At 40.6% G+C, this 22,043-nt stretch overlaps 1 protein-coding gene across 3 annotated transcripts; it reads right to left on the reverse strand.

The window, feature by feature from the left end:
* Window positions 1-3,523: 3,523 nt before the first annotated feature.
* Window positions 3,524-21,380, reverse strand: CRK (CRK proto-oncogene, adaptor protein). Of its 3 annotated transcripts, XR_010071947.1 has the most exons (4): window positions 21,028-21,380; window positions 12,676-13,211; window positions 9,673-9,838; window positions 6,768-6,899 (listed from the first exon to the last, which is right to left on the reverse strand). XR_010071947.1 is itself a non-coding variant. In XM_063341068.1 (3 exons), the coding sequence occupies exons 1-3, from the start codon at window positions 21,269-21,271 to the stop codon at window positions 6,762-6,764; spliced, it is 918 nt and encodes a 305-aa protein (XP_063197138.1). In that variant the 5' UTR covers window positions 21,272-21,378; the 3' UTR covers window positions 3,524-6,761. The 3 variants fall into 3 exon arrangements, 2 of the variants coding, with proteins under 2 accessions (XP_063197138.1, XP_063197139.1); XM_063341068.1 differs by lacking the exon at window positions 9,673-9,838 and having other exon boundaries at window positions 3,524-6,899; window positions 21,028-21,378; XM_063341069.1 differs by lacking the exon at window positions 9,673-9,838 and having other exon boundaries at window positions 6,761-6,899; window positions 12,846-13,211.
* Between the last annotated feature and the right edge of the window lie 663 nt (window positions 21,381-22,043).

Below are 22,043 nucleotides of genomic sequence, written 5' to 3' on the forward strand. Positions count from 1 at the left end.
GCGCGCATGCGCCCTGCGGCCTCCCATGGCAACGGCGGCTCCTTGGCAACGGGCGGGAGGTGGGGGCCGGAGCCGCGGCGGCGGGAGGCGGCAGCCGAGGCGGGGGGCGGCGGGGCTGGAGCCGCCCGTTCCCCCGTCCGGTTGTGGCGGGGCCGGAGCCGAGAGGGCGCCGTTGTTCTATGGAGGCGGAGGGGCGAAGTGTGGGGCCGGTGGTGGCGGGGTGGGGCCGGGCGGCGGGTCCCCGCCGGGCTGCTGCCGTGAGGGCGGTCCGGGGGCGCCCGGGGAGAATGGCATTTCCCTCGATGCATCTGGTGTCTTTCTCTCAGGGAACGTGTTTCTGCCGCCCTCAGACGCCGACAATGCTATTCGAATACCTCTCTGTGTGGTTTTGAACAAATCGCCGGTGTGCTCCATCCTTAACGGTGAATCTAGACACGAGCGAAAGGCAGAAGGTCCGATTTAGCAGGTTTCTGCAATCTCTCCAGGGTGTTTAGTCAAGCACAGGATCACCTCCAATGCAACGTCTGACGTACAGCATGATTAATTTCACAGCTTTAAGAGGCTAGAACTTGAAATTGAATGTTTCACAAGTTCCTCACAGAGTTCTTCTGAAAAAATGGAGCATACACTGAAATAATTGAGATTAACGCCTCAGTTTGCAGAATTAGAATGGTTTGAGAAAACTAAAACGGATTATGCTTGCCTGGTATAAATTTAATCTTCAAAGATTTGCTCCGGGTAGCTGTGAATGAAGTCTCTAATCTCTCTTTTTCCAGGGTCTCCTAGGACGAGTGGGTTTAGAAACTCCCGGCCTTCCTGAGGTGGAGAAGTGCACAAAGGCCTCGGCAGTTTTGGATACACAGCAGAAACCGAGCAGGCCCTGGCACCTCTTGGATGCAATATCAGGTACCCTCCTATTTACTCTATTGTGCCCACTGAAATGGCCTCCTGATGCCTGACTGAGGGCTCACACCGTAAGCACCATTTAAAGGACATTTTTTTTTTTGAATCGTTTATTGTTTCCCGATTCATTTTAACACACTTTATTTCAGTTGGTGAACAAGAGCTTTAGGGTATGTAAAAATTACATAACATTACGATTTTCTTCCAAATAAACCTAAAAATGTATCAGAGTGGTGTTTATATCACTGTTTGCCTACTCAAAAAATCAAGGATCTGTTTCCATGGGACATTTTGGGCCCTGACTCTTTTTCACATCTCAGGATTATCTAATCAGAATTCCATAAAAGAAAAAACAAAGACATTAGTGTGTCTGGACTAAGGTGAAAATTAGGTGTCAAGTCCAGAAAAAAAAATATTGCTGTTTTCAACTTAGTCAAAATATGATCAGAAAATGCCGATTTTGTTGAAATTGTGAATCATCATATACCTTTACCTCTGAATTGTTTGTAAAAACATGCTGCCATTACCAAGGCAGTTCTGGCAGGCACCCCAAAGATCCCAGCAGCATACAGAATCACCACTTATTTGTGTAAATATACTAAATCTCATTGCAAGACTTGCAAATCGCCTCCGCACTTCATAAATCTTGACCAAGACAGTCTGTTTTTCAGCACCTGAGACTTAATTTTGTATGGGAGCTTGCACAACAAATTAGATCTGCATCGATTTAGGAACTTTTCTGTGATGCTCACGTTCAGCAGGTACTCAAGTTATAGAGAGCCCAACAACACAAATAAACCAGGCTACTTCAGGCATACAGTTGCCAAACGTGAGGTGCACGCTTGATACACTTACTCAATTATAGCTTATTGTCTAAACGCTTCAAATATTTTTGAATGCACTTGTTACAGGTGGCATGCGAATATTTGGAAATTCGTCAGGGATCTGGGAAGCATGAGGAGTAAACAGTCTAATGCAGGGAAATACCGAAAGCATAATTTGCTGATGCAATCCTTGCTTGCCCCTTGCACCCTCAACTTTTACATAAGTTGATTCAACCTCTACTGCAGCCAAAAACCACTGCTGGAAGGAGGGGCAATAATTTTCTGCATGAGCCCTGTGTTACAGCAGCTCACAGAGTTCTGTGAATACCAGTCCGAGGTTAAATGGCAGGAGGGCACGACTGTCAGGGAAGCATGGAAAGGCATGTAGAACCTCTTCCTTTTGGCTGCAGTGAGCTCCGAAATTATCTCAGGTAATCTCCTTAAAAAGCACTCTTGCATAGCAGCTCTGCTGCAGCCAAGTTGCGTGAACGCTGGAGCAAAGCAGTAGGCAGTACTTTTACCTACGAAAATTTAATTTTTTTCCATCTGAAGCTGATAGAGTAACCTTTATTGTGTGGAGAGGTAACAGGAAAACTTGGCTGACATCTCAATACACTTAAATGTGAAGTCACTCATTTAGCAAATAATGTCCCACTTGAAGACTCCACCAAACAGCAATGACCGGGAAAGTTATCTGTAGTAGCCGGCCAACTGAATATGAATCAGCTAAAATATGAGTCATCACTGTAATGCAGTGACTAAGAAAACAAATGCTGTCCTTACCCTTACCAGCAAGGAAAATGATTACGGTAGTACTAACGCTAACAAGACTGAGTCCTCGTATACTTTTACAATGGACATGTACAACATGACCTTTTCCATGCAGCAAGAGCCTGTGGAACTGGGGAGCACCTCCCGAAGGGATTTTGGAACGCCTCAAGGTTTTGGTCCATGATTAACTACGGCACACCACGTTAAAGAACGCACTAGCATGAGGCTAGAACTGTTCTTTGTTGTACACCCCAAATTAAAGTGTGTCTGGCTTTAGATATAGTATTGCCATCAAGATCCTATCCTTGGAGGCCTAGAGGCCACTTCCCCTTGCAGCTTTTAAGGAGAACAATGGCAAAAGCAGGTCTAATGCAGATGCATGTTACAGATGTTCTCCCACATGGGATATAGGCGTTCTGGTCCTCATTTTCTGTGCCTCATCCCTTGACAGTACACTGCAAATCTTAGTCTTTCATTGAAACAGTGCTCTCCCACTACCACACTCAGAAACACGTCCGTCTGAACCATCAGTAGACTCTTGTACAAGATTCTTGTTGGTTATTAATTTGTATCCTTAAATCTACATTTTTACTAACAATTCTGAAGAATGAATAAGCAGCTTATTCATCTTTCCAAACAGACACACACAATCCAAAGAATCACCAAACTCTCTCCTGATAGCCCGTGTAGGTAGAAGTGAGAACAATAGCTACAAAGTCTCATCTTAACACTCCTCATGAGCCCTCTTCTGCACTGAGAATATACCTTCCCTCCCCACCCCTTTGACTCAAGGAACTCACGCGATTACAGAAAGTCACCTTGTTTCAAAAGGCCGTAAGATTTTACTGGTTGGTAAGTTATTTTAGTTACCTCAGTTTATTTTACTTCTGCATTATTTAATTGCAGAAGTAAATTAATTCTTTTCATACAAGTACGAACAATTAAAAATGGCCATGCCTGCAATTCTATGTTTAGATTATTAAATGCAAGTATTCCAATGACAGCTAATTGAGAGTGACGCCAAGTCAAAGTTTTGGCTATACTTTTATTTACTTCACGTACTATGAACATATACATTACATGCTACAAAAAATAAAAAAAAAAAAGACTTTAACTGTCAAGAAAGTGGATAGTGTTATAATACAATGGCACATGTTCATATTTTTCTTCAAACTGGTTTGGTTAGAATCCTTCCCCAAAACCATTAACAAAAATGAAGTGTTTTAAGATGATTAGAAATATTTGCATTATTAACAAATACAATTCAAACAGATTAACAAGATTTAACCAGGTCAAATATTAGTAAAAAGGCTGGGGTTTACCAAAATGAAATATATATTAAAAAACCATAGCAGCCAGTTGTACTTTTTAGTGTGATATAATGTATAAATGCACCAGAAGAACACAGTGTAATTGAGCATTCTGCTTTCACGGTGTATTTCTAGAAATGATTATTCTAGTTCTAACACCTGCCTATGCACAAGAGACCAAAAACACAGCCAAGTAGAGACAAAAGATTGTGACCAACATTCTTAGCAATGATTTTTTGCACGCATCGGGGAGAAGGGAGGGAACAAATAGAAGAGGATAAACAAAGGCCACAAAAGGATTTAATCTACGTGTTCATGAACATATGTTCTACTTATTTTCCTTTTAAGAGCTTGATAAGTTGAAATGTCTATTTCATCCAAATGCAAACATATTCATTTCTATCACCTATCAAACAAAATCACATCTCAGCTTAGAACTGAATAGTGGAAAACAGTTGCATTAATGTATCAGTTGACTAAGAAAAAACCGCTCGACAAGAACGTAGGATTCTAGTGCAACAGCAGCTATTAAGACTCCTCTAGTTTCTTTTTTTTCTGCTCTTTCAAAGTGTACAAATATTCGCAATTTATACAGTCTTAACAAAAACACATCTACAAAGTTTGCAGGGTATTTGCTATTTAGTTCAATTTATGTCTTTCATATTAAAAAGGCAAGATTTGCATAATATAATTCCTTTCAAAAAACAGTTCTTTTGGTATCTTAAAATAATTGCTGATTGGAAAGGTACAAACATACAGGCTTTCATTAACTGCAATTGGAAAAAACTTCAGAACAAACTGTGTTACTCTAACAACACACAGTTCATTATGTTTCTTTTGCAATACCTGAAGAAAAATATAAGCATATATGGGCAACTGATAAACTCAGTATTAAGTCTGTTATTTAGAGTGCAGCCATTGAAAAAAAAATAAAAAAATCAGTCATAGTAAATGTCAAGGTCAGAGGAAAAATACAAATTAGCCTTAAAGAAACCAATGTGTTACAGAACCTAGAGTTAGTTTCTCAATTTTTTTTCCTCAAAGTACATTTTGTACTAAGCTAGAAGAGATCCCACAGTCACTGGCATATCACCCTAACCAGAACAGCAATCCAAGCTAGCAGAGTACTGCAAGTCCCTTGGTACCATTCTTACACCACTGCCACAACTGTCAGTTTGCTAATAACCTTCAGTAGTGCTTACGAGACCGGTGATGGAAAAGTATGATTAACGTACATTGGCGTTAGTCTACAGAATTAATGAGTGCCCATTACCTGAAAATTAGTCAGACTTGCTGATGGATTAGTTTTGAAGTAAAACAACTAGTACTTAAATATAACAGAAATATTATCGTTTCCAGCATGTTACACAGTTCTGAGGTAAAGTGTTACCAGTCTTCTGTTGAACGGGTCGGTGCCTTGCAGCAATAGCCTTTGCAGTGGGAACGAGCCCTCGCAGCATTTCCAACCAATGAGCCATTCTAGTCACACAGTTTGCATCAACCAAAATAACATTTTCAGTTTGATACTATTTAGAAAAACTGTTCTGTATGGATTACACTGTAGTCAAAGTTACAAAATTCGCTTAAGTTTGGTCACTAGAGTGCTGTGTTTGGAAAACAATCCAGGGTACAGGCAAGGGATAGTTACTTCAGTGTTTAATTTCAGTTTACAAAACTTACTGAATCCATTCTGATTTATGTTAGAGAAAACCAGATAATTAGAAGAACAGACTAAAAAATAAAAATAAAAATCAAGCAGTGCATAATACCACCTACTCAATGCACTGATTTGCATTATGAGCTATGAAGCCATATTTACTCTATTATGCCTTTTGAGAATCAATCCAGAAGCACACAAGTATTTTCCATTAGTTTATTAAAAATAAAATCCTCATGAATTCACTATCAAATATTTTACAGATAGGAATTAAACCAGAAGAGTCCCCAGAGTAACTTTAAAATAAAAGTAATATTTGGTTTGTCAGTTCACCATGTTTGACACCGATTTGTACTGTAAGAGTATTGTACAGTAGGAGTATTGAAGAATTCTAGAAAAATTAAACTGGCCCTATATAATTTAACTGTACTGGAAAGCAGTGTCAATATTTTAGTATATTTAGTGACTCAAACACTGCTTTAAAGCTATGCATTAAAGTGCTACGCACGTATTTATCAGCACTGATATGGATGTTTACACTTCCATAAGCCTTATATTTCTGGATAAAAAAAGAGATATTGGTGTGTTAATAGAAATTTTAATTTAAAATCAGCTGCTACGTTTGAAGCATCAACAGTACTGAAGAAATCAATCTAGTGTCCACAAACTTCTAGAATTCCAAGGTGGATTTGATCTGTCATTTACCATTAAAATGGCAAGCATCTGTAAATCATAAGGCTGTCCCCAGTGGGCTCTACATAAACCTGTACCGTGCATAGTTAGCTGACCATGCAAAGTACTATATAGCCTTTCCAGGACAGAGAATTCAGGATGGAAAAAAAATATTGGAGAAAGCTCCAGGATATATTTGTGAAATTTCTATCTATATATTGAATTGTCTAAGGTTGATGTTCATTGCCTGAGGAAGAAGCAACATAAGCAATAGGACCGGAGAGAGCTATAAATGTTACCGTAACATCTACATTACTGCTTTCTCCAACTGCTGCTGCTGGCAAGGTCCAGTCCGCTGTGCACATGGACATAAGCAGGCATTACAACCTATAATCATGTACTAGTTCTGCCACTTGACACACAAGTTATCTACTGTCGTACCCTGAATTACATGACCCTTGATTAAGGAATGGTGGTGTTCAGTCCCAGGGGTTTGCAGGTTATCAGAATGCTTATACAAGCAATACCGCTTTCGAACATCTGTCGGAACATAGTCTTGATGGCATCTGCAATAAAAACAAGTTGAGATTGTTCCCATCTGTAAGCGCAACTGTTGAGCCACACTCAGCTGAAGTCCTCGTCAGGATTCTGTTGATCCAGCAGGCGGACATGCGTGAATGGAAAGTGACCACGTCTGCCGTTACACTCTCCTTCCCACTGACCACTCACGTTAATCTTTGTGACCTTTACCAGCTCACCGACCTGAAGGATGAGAAATAAGAAAGTGTTATAATTCAAAGAAAACACACAAACTGGGCTGCTACCCCTCCCCTTTGGTGTCGATCACCCAAGTGTACCAAGATACACTTCTATAAAAAGTAGTTTTAGTCTTGACCATTTTTGATAACATCAGCCTACCACTCAATGTCATTCACTCCTGAAGGAAGTATAGAGAGAAAGAAGGATACCTAGATTAGGTGAGAACTACCTAAACTGAAGAGCCTGCAATCCAACACCAATCTTTCAGAGCACTCGTGGGACTTGACATCAGCTGTTATCACAATAAATGCATCTCCCTGAATTGACAGAGGCTTGTACTCTGCTTATACTGCATCAACCTCATTAAGGGAGGGAAGGCTTGCAGGTGCACAAAGTGTGCACTAATCTGCAAGTTAAACAGCTTCCTAATTTTGAAATTCCACTAAGTGTTTTTTCAGGTGGTATTGAAAAAAAGTTCTGGATAAGTGGGGTCTATATATATACACAGCCACAGATTGTAAGACATTGGGAGAATATATAGGGCCATAAGAAGCAGCACCATAAGGCTGCTCTGTCCTTACTCTGAGGATCCACAACCAGCCACTACCAGAGGCGAGGCCAGATGATCTTGACCACCATGGATTTCTCACATAAACTCACTCCATGGGTTTAGTAAAGACAATTGATGCCCTCTCCTTCTGATATCTGAATTGTTTGGCTAGCAAAATAAAATAATGGTTACTATGGACCAATGAAACAATAGGGTCTAGTTTAAAAGTATCCAGTTCTAATCTACTACACTAAATAAAAGCATGGTAATATATCTCATATTCTAATCTCCAACCTAATGTTCACATAACCAATTCTAAAGGTATTGTCTCCTTTTGACAAAGGTGGAAAACTGCACTGCAGTCCCTTTCCCAAGGCTGTGCAGTCATGTAGTTTGAGTTGGGACAGCAAATCTAGCTCTAATCTGCTGAATCTTGAAGGGTACTTTAATTATGTAGCACTTATACAACCTAAGAAAGCATAATTTACATTGTAAATACAGTCACTGAAGAGTTAATAAGTGCAACATTGAAAAGCTGTCTACCCGTTTCTAGCTCGCAGTATAAAATTTTATCAATAATCCTATTTGCAAGTAAAAGACAATGGTTTTCAGAATTCTTCCTGGGTCACAGATGGAGAATGCTTTTGGGACAGATATACTCTTTTTTCTTTCCCTAATATTGTAAATAAACTCTCAAGGCACTGCCACAAGCCTTACTGCATTTCATCCAGAAATTTACTGAATATACAGTTACTAGTTTACACAGATGCTCATCACCGTGCTCCAAATTAATCCAAAATGGAATCTCATTATTGTCACTTTCCAGGCAGTGAATGAAGAACACGGAAAACAATTTAAGATGTTACCAATCTCCATTAACTTTACAGGTTTTAATCGCTTGCAATCTTTCGCCAGAACAGCTTTTAACAGTTCATAAATTCAAACCACTACACAGACATTTAATTAAGCTTCCCATACCTCTGATGATTACTTATCTGGTAATGAGAGGCACGCTTGGGACTCTTGCTGTAGAGCTTTATTTTTTCCTTTTGTAGTCATTAGTATAGACATTTTAATGAATCATATTTTGAAGAAAATCCTCTTACGTATTTGCTACAGGCAAAAAGGAGCCCTTCCTCGAGCACTGAATGCTAGTTTCAGCTCTTTAGGAATTTAATCATGCAACGTGTGTAATTTTGCTACTGCTAATAATCACTTGGGGGTTGTATGAATAAAAATACTCTGTTGACCAAAACAATACATCAGCTGTAATTTAACACAGATAAGAATAAATGTGACAATCCTAGAAGTAGAAAATCTTATTTCCTAATCACGACCATTAGAAGAACACTATCCTAGATAACTTTAAATTGCTTCAGACCTGGATATAAGCTATGTATCGGCCTTCAACAGCGAAGTATATAACCCGCAACCCAGGAGGAAAGAAAAAGCACAAGTTGTGCTTAGCTTGCTATCTGTAAGATTTTTTTCTTAGACTGCTGGCCTCTCTGCTCCCAAAGAACATCACACACTACTTTATGTTCATATAGAGTTTATCTCAGATACTTTACGACAAACTCACCTGCAAAAGGTGGGTTCACCAGTGCAATGATAGTGAGATAGAATATGGGATGCTTGTGACACTGCCCCACTCCCAGAACCATCCTGTAGCTGTTTGGTTGGTTTTCAGGGGTGTTCCAGGGTCATTGCAGCAAAGGGACACCCATTTATAAATTCTCCTTACTACGAGGAGCTACACCCAAAATTTGCATTTCAGTAATTGTTAGAAGAGGAAAGACCTCTGAACTTAAATATTCCTTTTTCACCATTATGGTAATTTCATTTAGCAACCGCTCTCTCTGATAGAATCCTTCATTCACATTTCTTTCACATATATCTTTAGATCTGTCAAAGCAGGACTGACTTGAAGTAAGCATGGGTCATTTCACAAATGCCAGCTTAATAAAATGGCTCAATTAGCTCCTTCATAACTTACAGATCTTTCTAGATCTGCTTTGAAACTCTGCATATTTATCTTTAGTTCAAACACTCTCCTGAAAACAATACACAGAACCTTAAAAAAATTACCCATGTACAAGTGCTGGAATTTTAAAACATTTAGACTAGAAGTGTACTCTCTGAATCCTTTTAATGTTGATTTACGGTATCATTAGCGTTATTGTGCATCATCCCACCAAGCACAGCACCTCAAGAACAAGACTGTACCCTGCTATAAAGCCAGATTTGTCTCAGTCTTCATCAGAAGTTTTAAAACTAAGTATATCCCATATGCTTCAAAGCAAAACTGAAGATTCATGTGAAGACTTCTGTATGCTGTGGTTTTATTCCAAGTACTCCTCTTTGGTAAGGTCAAAATGGCAGAGTTCTGCTACTGTTACAAAGAAAAAAAATAAATTGATCGATCTCAGAGTCATTCACCACATAGATCTTGCCTTTTTCTCCTCTCTTTTCTCTTTAATATAGACTGACAACTCCTCAAATAGGTCCAGTTACAAGCAAAGTAAAAGTTATCTTATTCTGATGAATCTTTTTTCTATAATACAACACAGCCTTTATTAGAACATCATTTGCTCTGATCTTCCTTTCTTGAGCTCTTCAAAACCACGTCAGTTTTAAAATAATAGAACAGTACAGATATTCTGTTGGCAGTTTGGGCCAAAAATGTTTGATGTTAAGAATCTATTTTCCTAAGAGAGACAGTGGGATCCGCCCCCACCCATGAATATTGCCAGATTTAAGGATAAGAGTTTTAATTTGGAAAGAATCCCACTTTCTGTATTTATAGTTATTAAGAGGTCTGGGCAAAAATGGGCTGATAAGATTTACATAATGCTTTCTACTAAGTTATCTAAGAAAGAGATCTCTAAATAAACAGAGAAGGAACACCATGAAGTGAAAGGGAACGTGAAAAAAGGAGACAACAAGAAACAGTACTTTGATAGACAGGATGAAGAAAAACTTGGAGAAAGCGAAATGCATAATGCTATTTTCTCCTGTACAGATACTGAAAGCAACTCAGTAACATTGCAATTTGAAAAGATAAAAGCTGCAAAGCAGTGAGAAATGCTTACTAGAAGCAGTGATAAATAGCTAACATTTTAAAACTAAACTTTCCCGATATTATATACAGACTAAAGAACCACCATTATTATTGCACATCTTAAATGTGGAGCTGTAGCAAGACAGGTATATATCATCCTAACCAAGAGGTTCCACATGTCAACTAGTAAGTATTTAAATACGTTTACAAGGCCTACAAACACCTTTGTTCTAATATAATGGTAGCAAGACACTATAAATCTTACTTCTATCCTTACACAGATGGGCAGAGCCTACACAATCCCCAGTCCCCCCTCCCAAACACTTCAGCTATCTAGCCTATTATCATGTGTTAGTTAAAAACACTAGTAGTGCAAATTAGCTCAGAACAGAGATGTTCTCCATGAAACTACCCTTTCTAAAGCACAGCGTATCAACAGAACTAACAGATCAGCCATGGCTCTTACAAGCTGTTCTTCAGCCCATAAAAGACTTTGCTTTCACTCAAAGTTGCTTATGACGGCCTAGTTTATCAATATTTTCTCACACTCTCTCTTTCACCCCATGCTACTGAAGTGTGAGTTGGGCAGCGTTGTGGGGTTCTAAGTGAAATAAAATGTAAAGTTAAGAGAATACTGGTAGCACACTAATAAATAAAACAAAACCCAGAAGGAAACCCGAAAGGGTTTTGATAAATATGCCACAACATCATCTCCAATGGCTCAAAAGAAATCTAACGTCTGGTAATTGCAACAGTCTACAACAACATTCAATATTTCCAAGCTCTAGGAGGTGGCTGGGTGTACAGAGTGGGAAAAAGAAGAGATAGCATTTTAGGTTGTATGAAAGTCTGAAGGTTACAATCTTCACATTTCCCCAAAATCTGACTTGGCATAAATTTCTATATGTGCTTTTCAACCCAAAAATTTGTGTTCTGTATCCTGGCTGTCTTTTGATTCCAAAATATAACAGAATGTATAGTAACTCATGAGTGTATTTACATGGCTTCCCTAGACAAATTTTTACCTACAACAGGGAAACATTTCACATCTCCCAGGTTGTACATCAATTATCGGATCTGTAGAATGTGCTGCATTTGCCAGTTCTGTACGAAAGGCACATACCTATAGTTGCCACATCACTGAAATACCTTTTGTAATATGCATGATTAAACAAAGTATTTGAGAGTGAAGAGGAGATGCTCTGACTCAGCACAGAAACTGTTTTTTCCCAAGTACTTAAAATGTTATATAAACAGGAAGTCAATTAGGTATCAGGAAATTCCAGAGCCTTTAGCTCAAAGAAAGCCTAGATTAAAGGATACAATTTACATATCATCCTAAGGCAAAGGTCTGCCACTGAGAATACCTTCATCTCAATTTCCTCAAATGTAACTTGGGGGATAACTATCTGATGCGTAGAGATAGAGCACTATTCTCCTTTATAAGAGGAAGAAAAAAAAAAATCAAAAAGGGCACATAAAAGTACTTGATCCTATCAGGAAGTGAATTAAACTTAGGGAAACTCACTGCTTTATTACAAATCATACTCCATCAATCACTGCTTTACACTAAACCGCCCTAACGAATTGTAATGTATGTTCCTGCTTCACAAACAAAAAACCGAAGTACTCTGCTCGAGATCAAGATGTTATAATAAAACCCTATGTGCGATCATCATCTCAGTCTATGTAATTTTAAAGTGACTATCAATGTTTCCACTGATTGCTTTTACACTGCTGACAGATTGAAAACAAAAACAAGAACCAACCAACCCAGCACACCTTTTAAAGACAGGGTGAGGCAAGCAACAGTGAATACAGGTTCAGACACACAACTTACAAACTGCTCCCTCTCCCTCCCCCCTAAAATAAAAGATTTCAGAAATGAAAACATGGATGGGGAAACATTTATGTTAGTGATGTTTGACAAAAGACATGATATTGGTTCAGTAACCTAAACATGCTATAACAATCAAACTCTAGTCTACAAGTGACTCTAGTCACTTATTCATTTAAAAAAAAAAAGCCTTTATCCATAACTTATTAATCGTGATGTAAAACCAGTATTACAATGCTTTTCCCTTTCATATTCCTACAAAACTATAATGTGATTGAAAGGGAAATCCCTTGAACAGATCTCTTCCTTCTAAGTTTTGCCCATTATGTACCTCCAAAGCCAAGGCTGTCTTGTCGTAGGCATTAGGGACTCGCTTCTGGATAACCCGGGCATAAATAGGGCCATTCTGAAGGTTAGGGAGCGGAGTGTTGATGCTGGGCTGGGCATAGGGCCCTGGCTCCGGCCCACCCAGTGGTTGTGGGTGGGAACTATCCTGGTTACCTCCAATCAGAGTAGATACTGAAGCAGAGGAAGGTCTATACTTCTCGACGTAAGGAACAGGTATCATTCCCCTCTTTCCTTCGCTGTCTTCTGCATTCCACCATTGCTCTTCAGGTTTATCCCGGATTCTCAGTATGTCTCCTTTCTTAAATGGAAGATCTTCTTCATCATTTCCATTAAAGTCAAAGAGAGCTCGCACATACTCAGCTTCCTCCTGCCTGAGGATAACGCCACTATTCTGCCTGGATCGGGAAACTGGTTCTATCAAGGTTGTAGTGTCCAAATAGTGTATTTTGTAGAATTCCAGTAAAGATGGCAAAGAATCAAATTCTTGGTCACCTATTCGAAATCTGGTGGGATTCAACCCTGAAAGAAGAAGGCAATAGGTCAAAGACAGCATACAACAGTTAAAACTGTTAAATAAACATTTGAGAATACAAATATATTTACAGATCAGTAATTTGATACTGAATTTGGTCATCTTTAGATTAACATTCATCGTATTCAGATCTTCTGTGTAATTCTAATCAAAGACAGCACTATCACAATCCTGAGGATAGAGTTTTATTTTTAAAGATTTTGTCAAAGAAGGAAAAAAGAAATAGTTTGGCACTGCCAAACTTCCCAACTTAGGATAAAAATAACTTGTTTCCTTAAATGTTGTATGGACCCAACAAATGAAAACGTTCAGTACATGTGAGTTTCTCAGGAGCCTATAAAATTTTCAGTAACAGACCATTCCCTTTTTCCTGTTTTATACTCTAAATCTAGAAACCAAATGAAATTTTGGTACAATTTCAAGGAAGTTATTTTTATTTTTTTTACCTCCCTTTTGCAGTTCAAAGTTATTTCAAAAGGACAACACTGCAATAATGGTTCTTTACCTGTTGTAACGTATCTTGGGTTAAAGGCATGGACACTACAGAAAACTGCTTAGCACAGCAGCAAACAATTCATGTGAATGAGCAAATGAAGCTATTTTTTGTTTTGATAAAAGGTACCATTATAGAAATTATGTATATTTTATGCAATGAAAAGCAACAACACACTTTTTATAATGGGCATAATTTAGTCTTTTAATCTCAAGTCTTACAGTTTCTTTGCCATATTTGTCAGATGGAACCTACGCTATAAATCTGAACCCCAGATACATTAAAATACAGATGATGTTCATATTCAAGTCATTAGAAGCATCAAAGTGCAGATATCCATTTCAGTTTTCAACCCGTGCACTGCACTATTTTTCCATTTTATGTTCTTCGGGCTCAGCTGGGGAAAAACATACGCATGATGTTCTATTTCCACCATGCACCATACCCTGGGTAATCAGTTATGGGAAGAATTGTGGAAGGCTGGGGGAGGGTAGTGGAGAGGAAAAGATTTATGCTTTAATGAGTAACTCTTTTAGCAAGAGAGAGATGCTTACTTTGCAAGTCTGTTTCTCTGCAGGGAATATCTAACAGTTCCGAGACTTAGCTCTTGAGTACAAAGCTAGCAGAATTCTTCAAGCTGTCACTGATCCAAAACCCCCTTCAAAGCAGCACTGTCAGCATGGAAAGCTAACATTACAAGAAGTTCTTTCAAGAGAGCAAAAAGGGGTTCTAATAGAGAAAAGGGCAGATTCAATAAGATCAACATAGACAAACACCCGATAAATAAGTTTTGAAGTATCCTGAAGGAACATAAACATCACTGAATCTGGTTACAGGAAATCCAAAGAAGCAGAACTAAGTCATTGGAAAACGCACATTTGCATGCATTAACAGCCCTGAAAGACTTTCAAAAGAAATGAGCACTGAGCCAAAACACAAAAGCAATACCCTCAAAAAATTACAAAAAAAACCCCAAAACACAAACTGGCTTCACCAAGAGATAAGGAAGCTAATGTAAATGCCAGTAAGAAACATGAAATATAGAAAGAGAACATTCCACACCTTATTCTCCCAAAGCATAATGCTGGAAAGATGCAAAAACTCCCTCAACTTTTGTTGACAAGATGTAACTTACAGCTCTAGACTTAGCAAGAATTCTGGAATTTCATCTCAGTGGCAGTTCTTAGCTCTGTGGTCTCACAAGAGATTAATTCTGTCTGGCCAGGCAGCATCCCTACAGCACTTCAAAACGTCCACTACATGAGCACAGAATATGCTCTGGGAATGCCGCACTTCAGCTGGCATTGGAAGTGGGAAACCAGCCTCTGTAACAAGTGGTAAAGACACCATGTTTCAGACAAACCTGGTGACAGAACACAAGCGTGTATCTGCTACTATTTCAGATGTGGACCTTTAAGGATCAAGGTATATATAGACACTTATGTCAAAAGAAAAAGTCATAGAAACTTTAAGAGGACCAGGGCAGCAAAGATCTTTGAAGTCATACGGAGAAGATTGGAATCTCACGTAAGTTCACTGACATGGAACTTATTTCACATACCAGAAATCTAGAGCCTAAAACACTAAGTTACCTTTGTAAAACCTGCTGAAATCTCTGTCTCCAGCAAAGTAAGTGTCCGCAGAAAAATCATAAACTCAATAGGACATGAGCAGTTCAACAGTAACGTTCATCAGCCTTGTCAGCACCAAAATCATCACTAGGATTAACAAGGGGTTTTGCAATGTCGTTTTTTTTTTTTTTTTTTTTTTGTCTTTTGAACAGGTTCACCCTCTTGAATTAATGCGTAACAGCCTGAAATAGCTGCCAAACGCACCTGAATAAAATGCACCAAAGTTGGACTGTAAGAGGAAAGTCCATTGGAACCTTACATATGGGGAAGGAGCAACTGAAATCAGCGTACTGCATCCCTGGAAAATCACATCCTAAAAGATATTTTTCCACAATTGAAGGAGAGTGAGAGAACACAGACTCTCCAAATACATTCTAGGATCAGAAAGATCAATGCAATCCTTGAAGGAACAGATAAGCAAAAAGGAGAGACATCATCTTCACAAAAATAACACTCCCAGAATACCGCATGCACTTCTGAAGCTTTTGTTTTTTTAAAAAACAAAACAAAAAAAAAAAAAAAACAACCAAAAAAAACCCACCACAGCTACAAAAATCTAAGGCCTGGAAAACCTTTTTGCAACAACCTTTTTTATCTACAAGCTTAATCCAAATTAATTCCCAAAGAATATAAAGGCAGCAACCTCTTCACGGGAGAATTTAGATAGAAGACTTCTAAATTCAGCTAAAATAGGCATAAGAAGGACAAAATAGTTGAAAGTCACAGGTCGTAAATAAAATACAACTACACTTTACCAAGTATGCAGTAAACTTTCCACCAGCTTAAGTCTTTTGTGTCTGCTCTTGTTCAGTGACAAGGTATTGAGCTGAATGATGCCTACTTATGTAGCAGGGAAATGATTCTATTCACTACGGGCTTCAGAGTTTTGTCATTCCCTGGTATGATGAAATTCAAAGAGTAACAGACTTCACGATCAGAGGAATTCTTCAGCTTCTTGTTTGAAGCGCAACACATCACATACCTGTAGGCCAATGGAAAAATTAAGGCAAGATCTACCACAAGAAAAAGTTACAGCATAAGGCAAGTGCTTTTTGGAGAAGTAGAGCTCTTTTCCTTCATGGTTCTGGGACAGTTTTCTTGAAGGCACAAGTTTGAGCAGCACGTTGTCCGCATCTTCTGAGGGCTCTCAGGAAGAAGAGAAGGCATGCAAAGGTAAGTTGAGCTACTGGAGGAACTTTAGTCACTTCCTATTAAAGTCAGACAACCAGAGCCCTAGAAATTCTCTTCCCAGCTCTGCACAGCCGAAGGAAGATGATCTGCTCAGCTCCTCCTCTACCAGCAGCACTGCTCAGCTCTGTAAGATGATTCTTTTGAACGAGAACCACAAAGGGCTGAGTATCACCTTTCTTATTTATTCCATCCTAGCTCTATCTGCACAAGGACTTAAACCTGATTCCATCCAATTCAGCACATCAGAACAGCTAGGGCATCCTCCGCTCTCAGGAAGGCAAGGAAAGAGTTAAAATTCGAAGTGTCCCAGAATCAAAGACAGTTTCAAATCTGGACCCTGTCAGTTCTCTGTTTACGATGCATGTTCCCTCCTGACAAAACACTTTTACGCTGTGTTGGCTTCATGTCAGTCTGCAAAAGATTGCTTATATATGTTTTAAATATTGTGCAGATACTGGGGAAGTGGAGGTATAAAACAACTAATATGCTACTTCTTAAGAGTGCAGGCAGGTGGTGTAACCACAAAGCAACTTCTCACTTTCTTAGCCATCTCAGGGGTTTTACATTTCTCTCTTCACTCCAATTGTGTTAGTGCCACTAGGCTGTTTTCCCTTTATTCCTAAGCATTGGTAAGCTTTCCTTTTGCAGGCAGGGAAGACCTCACAGAAATACATGTTTTCATTTTTGTTTCTAGATCTAGTCTGTAACAGTGTCCCTCCCTCACAACTTATAAAGCTCGTTTTGGGCAAGACAGGCTGTTCTTATCAAAAAAGGTTACTGAGACACAAGGCCCTCGTTTCAAAGACAAGACATCCCAGTGATGTAAGCCAGTTTCCTCCTGGAGCATATGGGAACTCTGCTATGAAGCCATCACGTTCCAGCCTGTGTGTTGCCCCAACCCCCATAGGGACACCTTTTCCCCTTGTCCTTAAGTACCTCCCTACTCATGCCTCAGCAAAACAAATAAATACCCATGAACACTCTATAAAAACAGTAAAACCCCATTCATAGCTCCTGAGAAGAGCTCTAAGCACGCCAGGAGAATATTCTTACATAAGTTACATATTGCCATTTCTGCAGATAATCAGAGGATGCGAGAAAAGTAGATGTGTAACGCATACATGTTCCAAGCTTCCAACAGTTTGCATTTTAAGACCTTAATACAAAAATACCACAAAAAAATCCACACGTGTCAGAGTTAAATCATACTGCTCACGCCTACCTAAACCCACTTCATACAGAGCTGAGCACGGATATCATTATGTAAAGACTACCCGACTCCAGGAAGTACAGTCTGAATTTTTTAAAATCATAATGGAAGTGATTTAGAAGCGTAAGTTAAGCAGCATGTTCTTAAAATGCATACTTAGTGAAAACACCACCTTCTACACAGTATCTATCATACTTTCCTACTTCAGAGAGAGAAATTTTACACCACTATAAGGTTTCTGGCTTCACTACATTGTACTTCAATAGAAAGCATATCTTTCTTTAGATATTTTAGGCATTTTGTTTTAGTGCATGTCATACATTTTTACCCCAGACTCATATGTCAAATTGCAAACATATGATGCATTTAAATATTTCCTCTATTGTCCGTTACCATGCTAATGTCTGCATGGAGACTTTGTCTTCTTTGGGATTTCTTTAGCCCGTGACTGTGATATTTCATCACAAATGATGCCCTAATTCCGATTCAGTCGTTAATCTCCACCTCCACTGGAAACAAAGTGTTTTTCTTTCCCATAATTCAGTGATTTATCCTGTTTCCTTTTAACAGCCTTAAAACATTTCAGGAAGATATGGCTATTTTGAGAATTTCTGTTAATTTCTTTTTTGCTTATGCTGAAAAATCACCTGCGAGAAATTAGAAACCGCAGCATATCAGGCAAAAGGTGAATTTAACAAAAAGTTAGCAAATTTATTTTATACTTTAGAAATGAAAGAAAATATGACGGTTTTGTGACACTATGGCTTTTTATATTAGGGAAGCCAAAGCTCCTCATCTCATTCATTCTGTATCGAAGCTAGGTTCCTGGCATTCCCTACACCCAGCAGTGCTAAAGCAGTCATGAATTGCACACAATTACCGAGACAGACAAACAAAAATCAACCTAAGAACCTGATCTGGCATATTCAGATTCAAATTTTCCCAGTGAGAAGTGTGCATTTGCCAAACAATCAGTTGCTAAAAAAAAAAACCCAATACCACGTAATTAACATAGTAAAGTTGTTCTTCCTAATGTTTTAGTCTGACCACAATAAATAAGCATGAAAAGTTGCAAACATTTACCTCATTTTACTGCATTAGCTTCCCTATCCAAATGTGAAACCATCTTCACTCTTCTACCAACGTTTTCACTTCCCTCCCATTGCAGAACATCCCCCCCACTTACTTTTTTCTGAAAGAAAAACTTAATTACACTTTAAGTGTAATTTAATATAGACACACCCCCGCACCTTCTTTGGTTTGAGGGTGAAAAGACAGCAGTATCAGCATGGAGGCATGATTTATTTAAAACTACTAAAATCTCAGCATAGTAGTATCTGTAGTGCAGGAATGATGCGTCACCTATCCTCTTAACATCCAGGAGGGGAAAAAAAAAAAAGAAAGAAAAGAAAAAGAGACCAACCAAAACATAATTACACTTTTTAACATATATTAAGCCTACTGTGCCAACAGCCTACACAGCTACAATAGCAGCTACTCTTCTAAAACACATAAACATTTAAAACAGGGCATTGACTGATTTTTTTAAAAAGAACACCAAAACTCCAGAATCTTTTAACAGCCACAACACCAGCCAGCCCATAAGTGACACAAAAAGTTACTGAGCTTAAGAATGTAACACAATAAAAAGTTAGGATAGCAATGTACTAAAGCGATACCACAATAACACGAAAAACGCTGTTTTTCCAGAGATGCCCAGAAGTGACAGGCACACATACTCCAGTGTTTTTCATCACTAATGTCTTTAAAATCCTATTAGGCTGGATTCCACAACAAACCATCCTGGTAACTTATCCTGCTAAACGTAACACCAGTCGTGCATTTCAACAATCCCCGCATCAAGCCTCTGCAAACCTATGGCAATAAACCTCTGTCTTCACAAACATGAAACAACAGGGACCCCACCACATCTTGCGGCAAACCATTTTACTACCCACGCCAGTAACAACTTCCACTTTACTTCTAGCTCAATTCAGCCACCTTTAACTTCTACCTTGTGGAGCTTTTTGCGACTTGAGTGCACGCTGCAGTAGGTTCCTGGCATAAACACAATAACTTCAGGCTTTACCAAATTTGCCAATTTGAAATGTTCCCCTGAACAGAGGAAATTACTATATAACGGTGCAAACCTACTGGCAACAGTTCCCGTTTTTTCTTAGATTATCTCCTTCTTAGTCAACTACAGACTGTGCAGAGACTGAAAAATCCTTTCCATAACAAGTACTGTTGCATCTTCCCAATATTGGTCTCTTATTCCAACCACAGATCGCCATCAGAAAGTGTAGCAATTCATATACTGTTTACTTTCTGCCAAATAAGTTTTCTAAATTTCTTATTATATAGGTTTACTACACTTCAAAATTACATAGAGGTTCCTTTCTGAGATGCTAGCAATACACCCACATCATTTTGCACGCATTAATATCCAAACTTGAGCAGTTCCACTACCAACTTCAGTGATGTCCCCAGCAGGGATACTGCTGCCTTTCTATTTCATGTTCTTATACACCTAAGGACACCGCATGGCTGGGGGCTCTTGTTCATTTAGTTACACTTGTACTTGCAGAAATGCTGCTTCTCATGGTATGGTTTTCCCTCTGACACAATCAGTATCTTCTCTATAAGCGTTACACTTAAACACATTGTTTTCATATTACATGTTAGGTTAATGAGGAATAATATAAAAACTTCCCTTTCAACACCCGGGGGGAAAACACATGAACTTCACATCTGATTTAAAGGAACAATTGCCTTTACATTCCTGAAGAGTTCCCACTACTTAAGCTACCCACATAATACTTTGGCTCGTGACTTGAAATTTAGCCTCACAGTCTGCCTTCCAACGCACAACTGTCTTGTCAGAATTTAGACTCTTAGATGACACTTCCACAGAACCGTCCCCCGGCTGAGATGACATGCAAAATTATTAACTCTAGTTTATGAAAACAGAAGAACGTGCGAGCGCTACAGCTGTAGGACCTTTCAGGAGGGCTGCGATAAGCGCTCAGCTCCAGTGTACGTTTAAGTATGATACCAGGTCGCTGGAAGGCAGGTGCAGACAGGCGGCTCAGCTCGCTCCGTAGCCCCAGCTGCAAAAACGCGACTTAATTCCACCACAAAGAGCCTCACGACTTAAAACGCCGCCCGGGAGGCGAGCGGAGCCGCCCGTGGGGAGGCGCAGACCGGGGCTGGGCTCCAGCTGCCCGCCCTGCGGCGGCAGGGGCTGGGGGGCACCGCCAGCCCTGGGGGTCACTCACCCGGGGCCCCAGGGCCCTCGCCGCCGGACCGCCGGCCTCCCGCCGGCCCCAGGCTGTTGACGATGTAGTGCGAGACGCGGGAGCTCTCAGACACCGAGAGCACGAAGTCGCCGGGGATGGTGCCCGAGTCGCGCACCAGGAAGGTCCCGTGGCGCTGCCCCTGCAGCAGCGACACCGCCTCGGCCCGGCTCAGCCGCCCCCAGTACCAGCTCGCCCGGTCCTCGGAGTCGAACTGCCCGGCCATGGGGGCCGCCCGCCCGCAGGCCGCACTCGCTCCCCCCCACCGCCGGGCCCCGCTCCGCGCCCAGCCCTGCCACCCAAAATGGCGGCCCCTGCCCTGACCTCACCTACCGGATGTGACCTCACGCGGGAGACGCACAGGGAAGGCGTGGCGTCATCTCCCCGCGCGGCCCGTCGAGGCGGGGCCCTGATTGGAGCCCTGCGCATGCGCTGAGGGGGGGCGCGCGCAGGGCGGGCTGAGGCGGGAAGGTGGCGCTGAGGGAGCGGCGGAGCTGAGGTGGCTCCTCGTTCGCTGAGAGGTATCGGCGAGGGCTGTCCGCCACCCGGATGGCCGCTCTGGGTGCTTGGGAGCAGCACCGACCGCCGCCGGGGCCGGGGTCCCCTCATGCCTCGCCGGTGCTCTCACATCGGCCTCTCTGTCACGGGCTGGCGGGAGGAGGGTCCAGGGGCGTCGGTGTAGCCCGGCCTTTGTGTCAGGAGGGCGGCCAGGACTTGTCTCTGCAGTTGATACATCCCGTTGGAGGGCTGTAGGGTAACCCCCTGCGTGTCCCAATTCCTATGGCAGTGGGGTTGGAACGAAATGATCTTTAAGGTCTTTTCCAACCCAAGCCGTTCTATGATACTATGACTCCAGCTCGCTGTGGTAGCTTGTGTGAAGCCAGGCTCGTCTGCATATTAAGGGTGCAGCTCCCTGTGTTTTTTTCCTCCAGAGCTGTGCCAGCCCTCATCTTCCCTGCCAGCTGCACATTCCCACCCCACAGTGGTGCCAGCACAGC

This window comes from Chroicocephalus ridibundus, chromosome 7, assembly GCF_963924245.1.
Source record: "Chroicocephalus ridibundus chromosome 7, bChrRid1.1, whole genome shotgun sequence".
NCBI classification, from domain to species: Eukaryota; Metazoa; Chordata; class Aves; order Charadriiformes; family Laridae; genus Chroicocephalus; species Chroicocephalus ridibundus.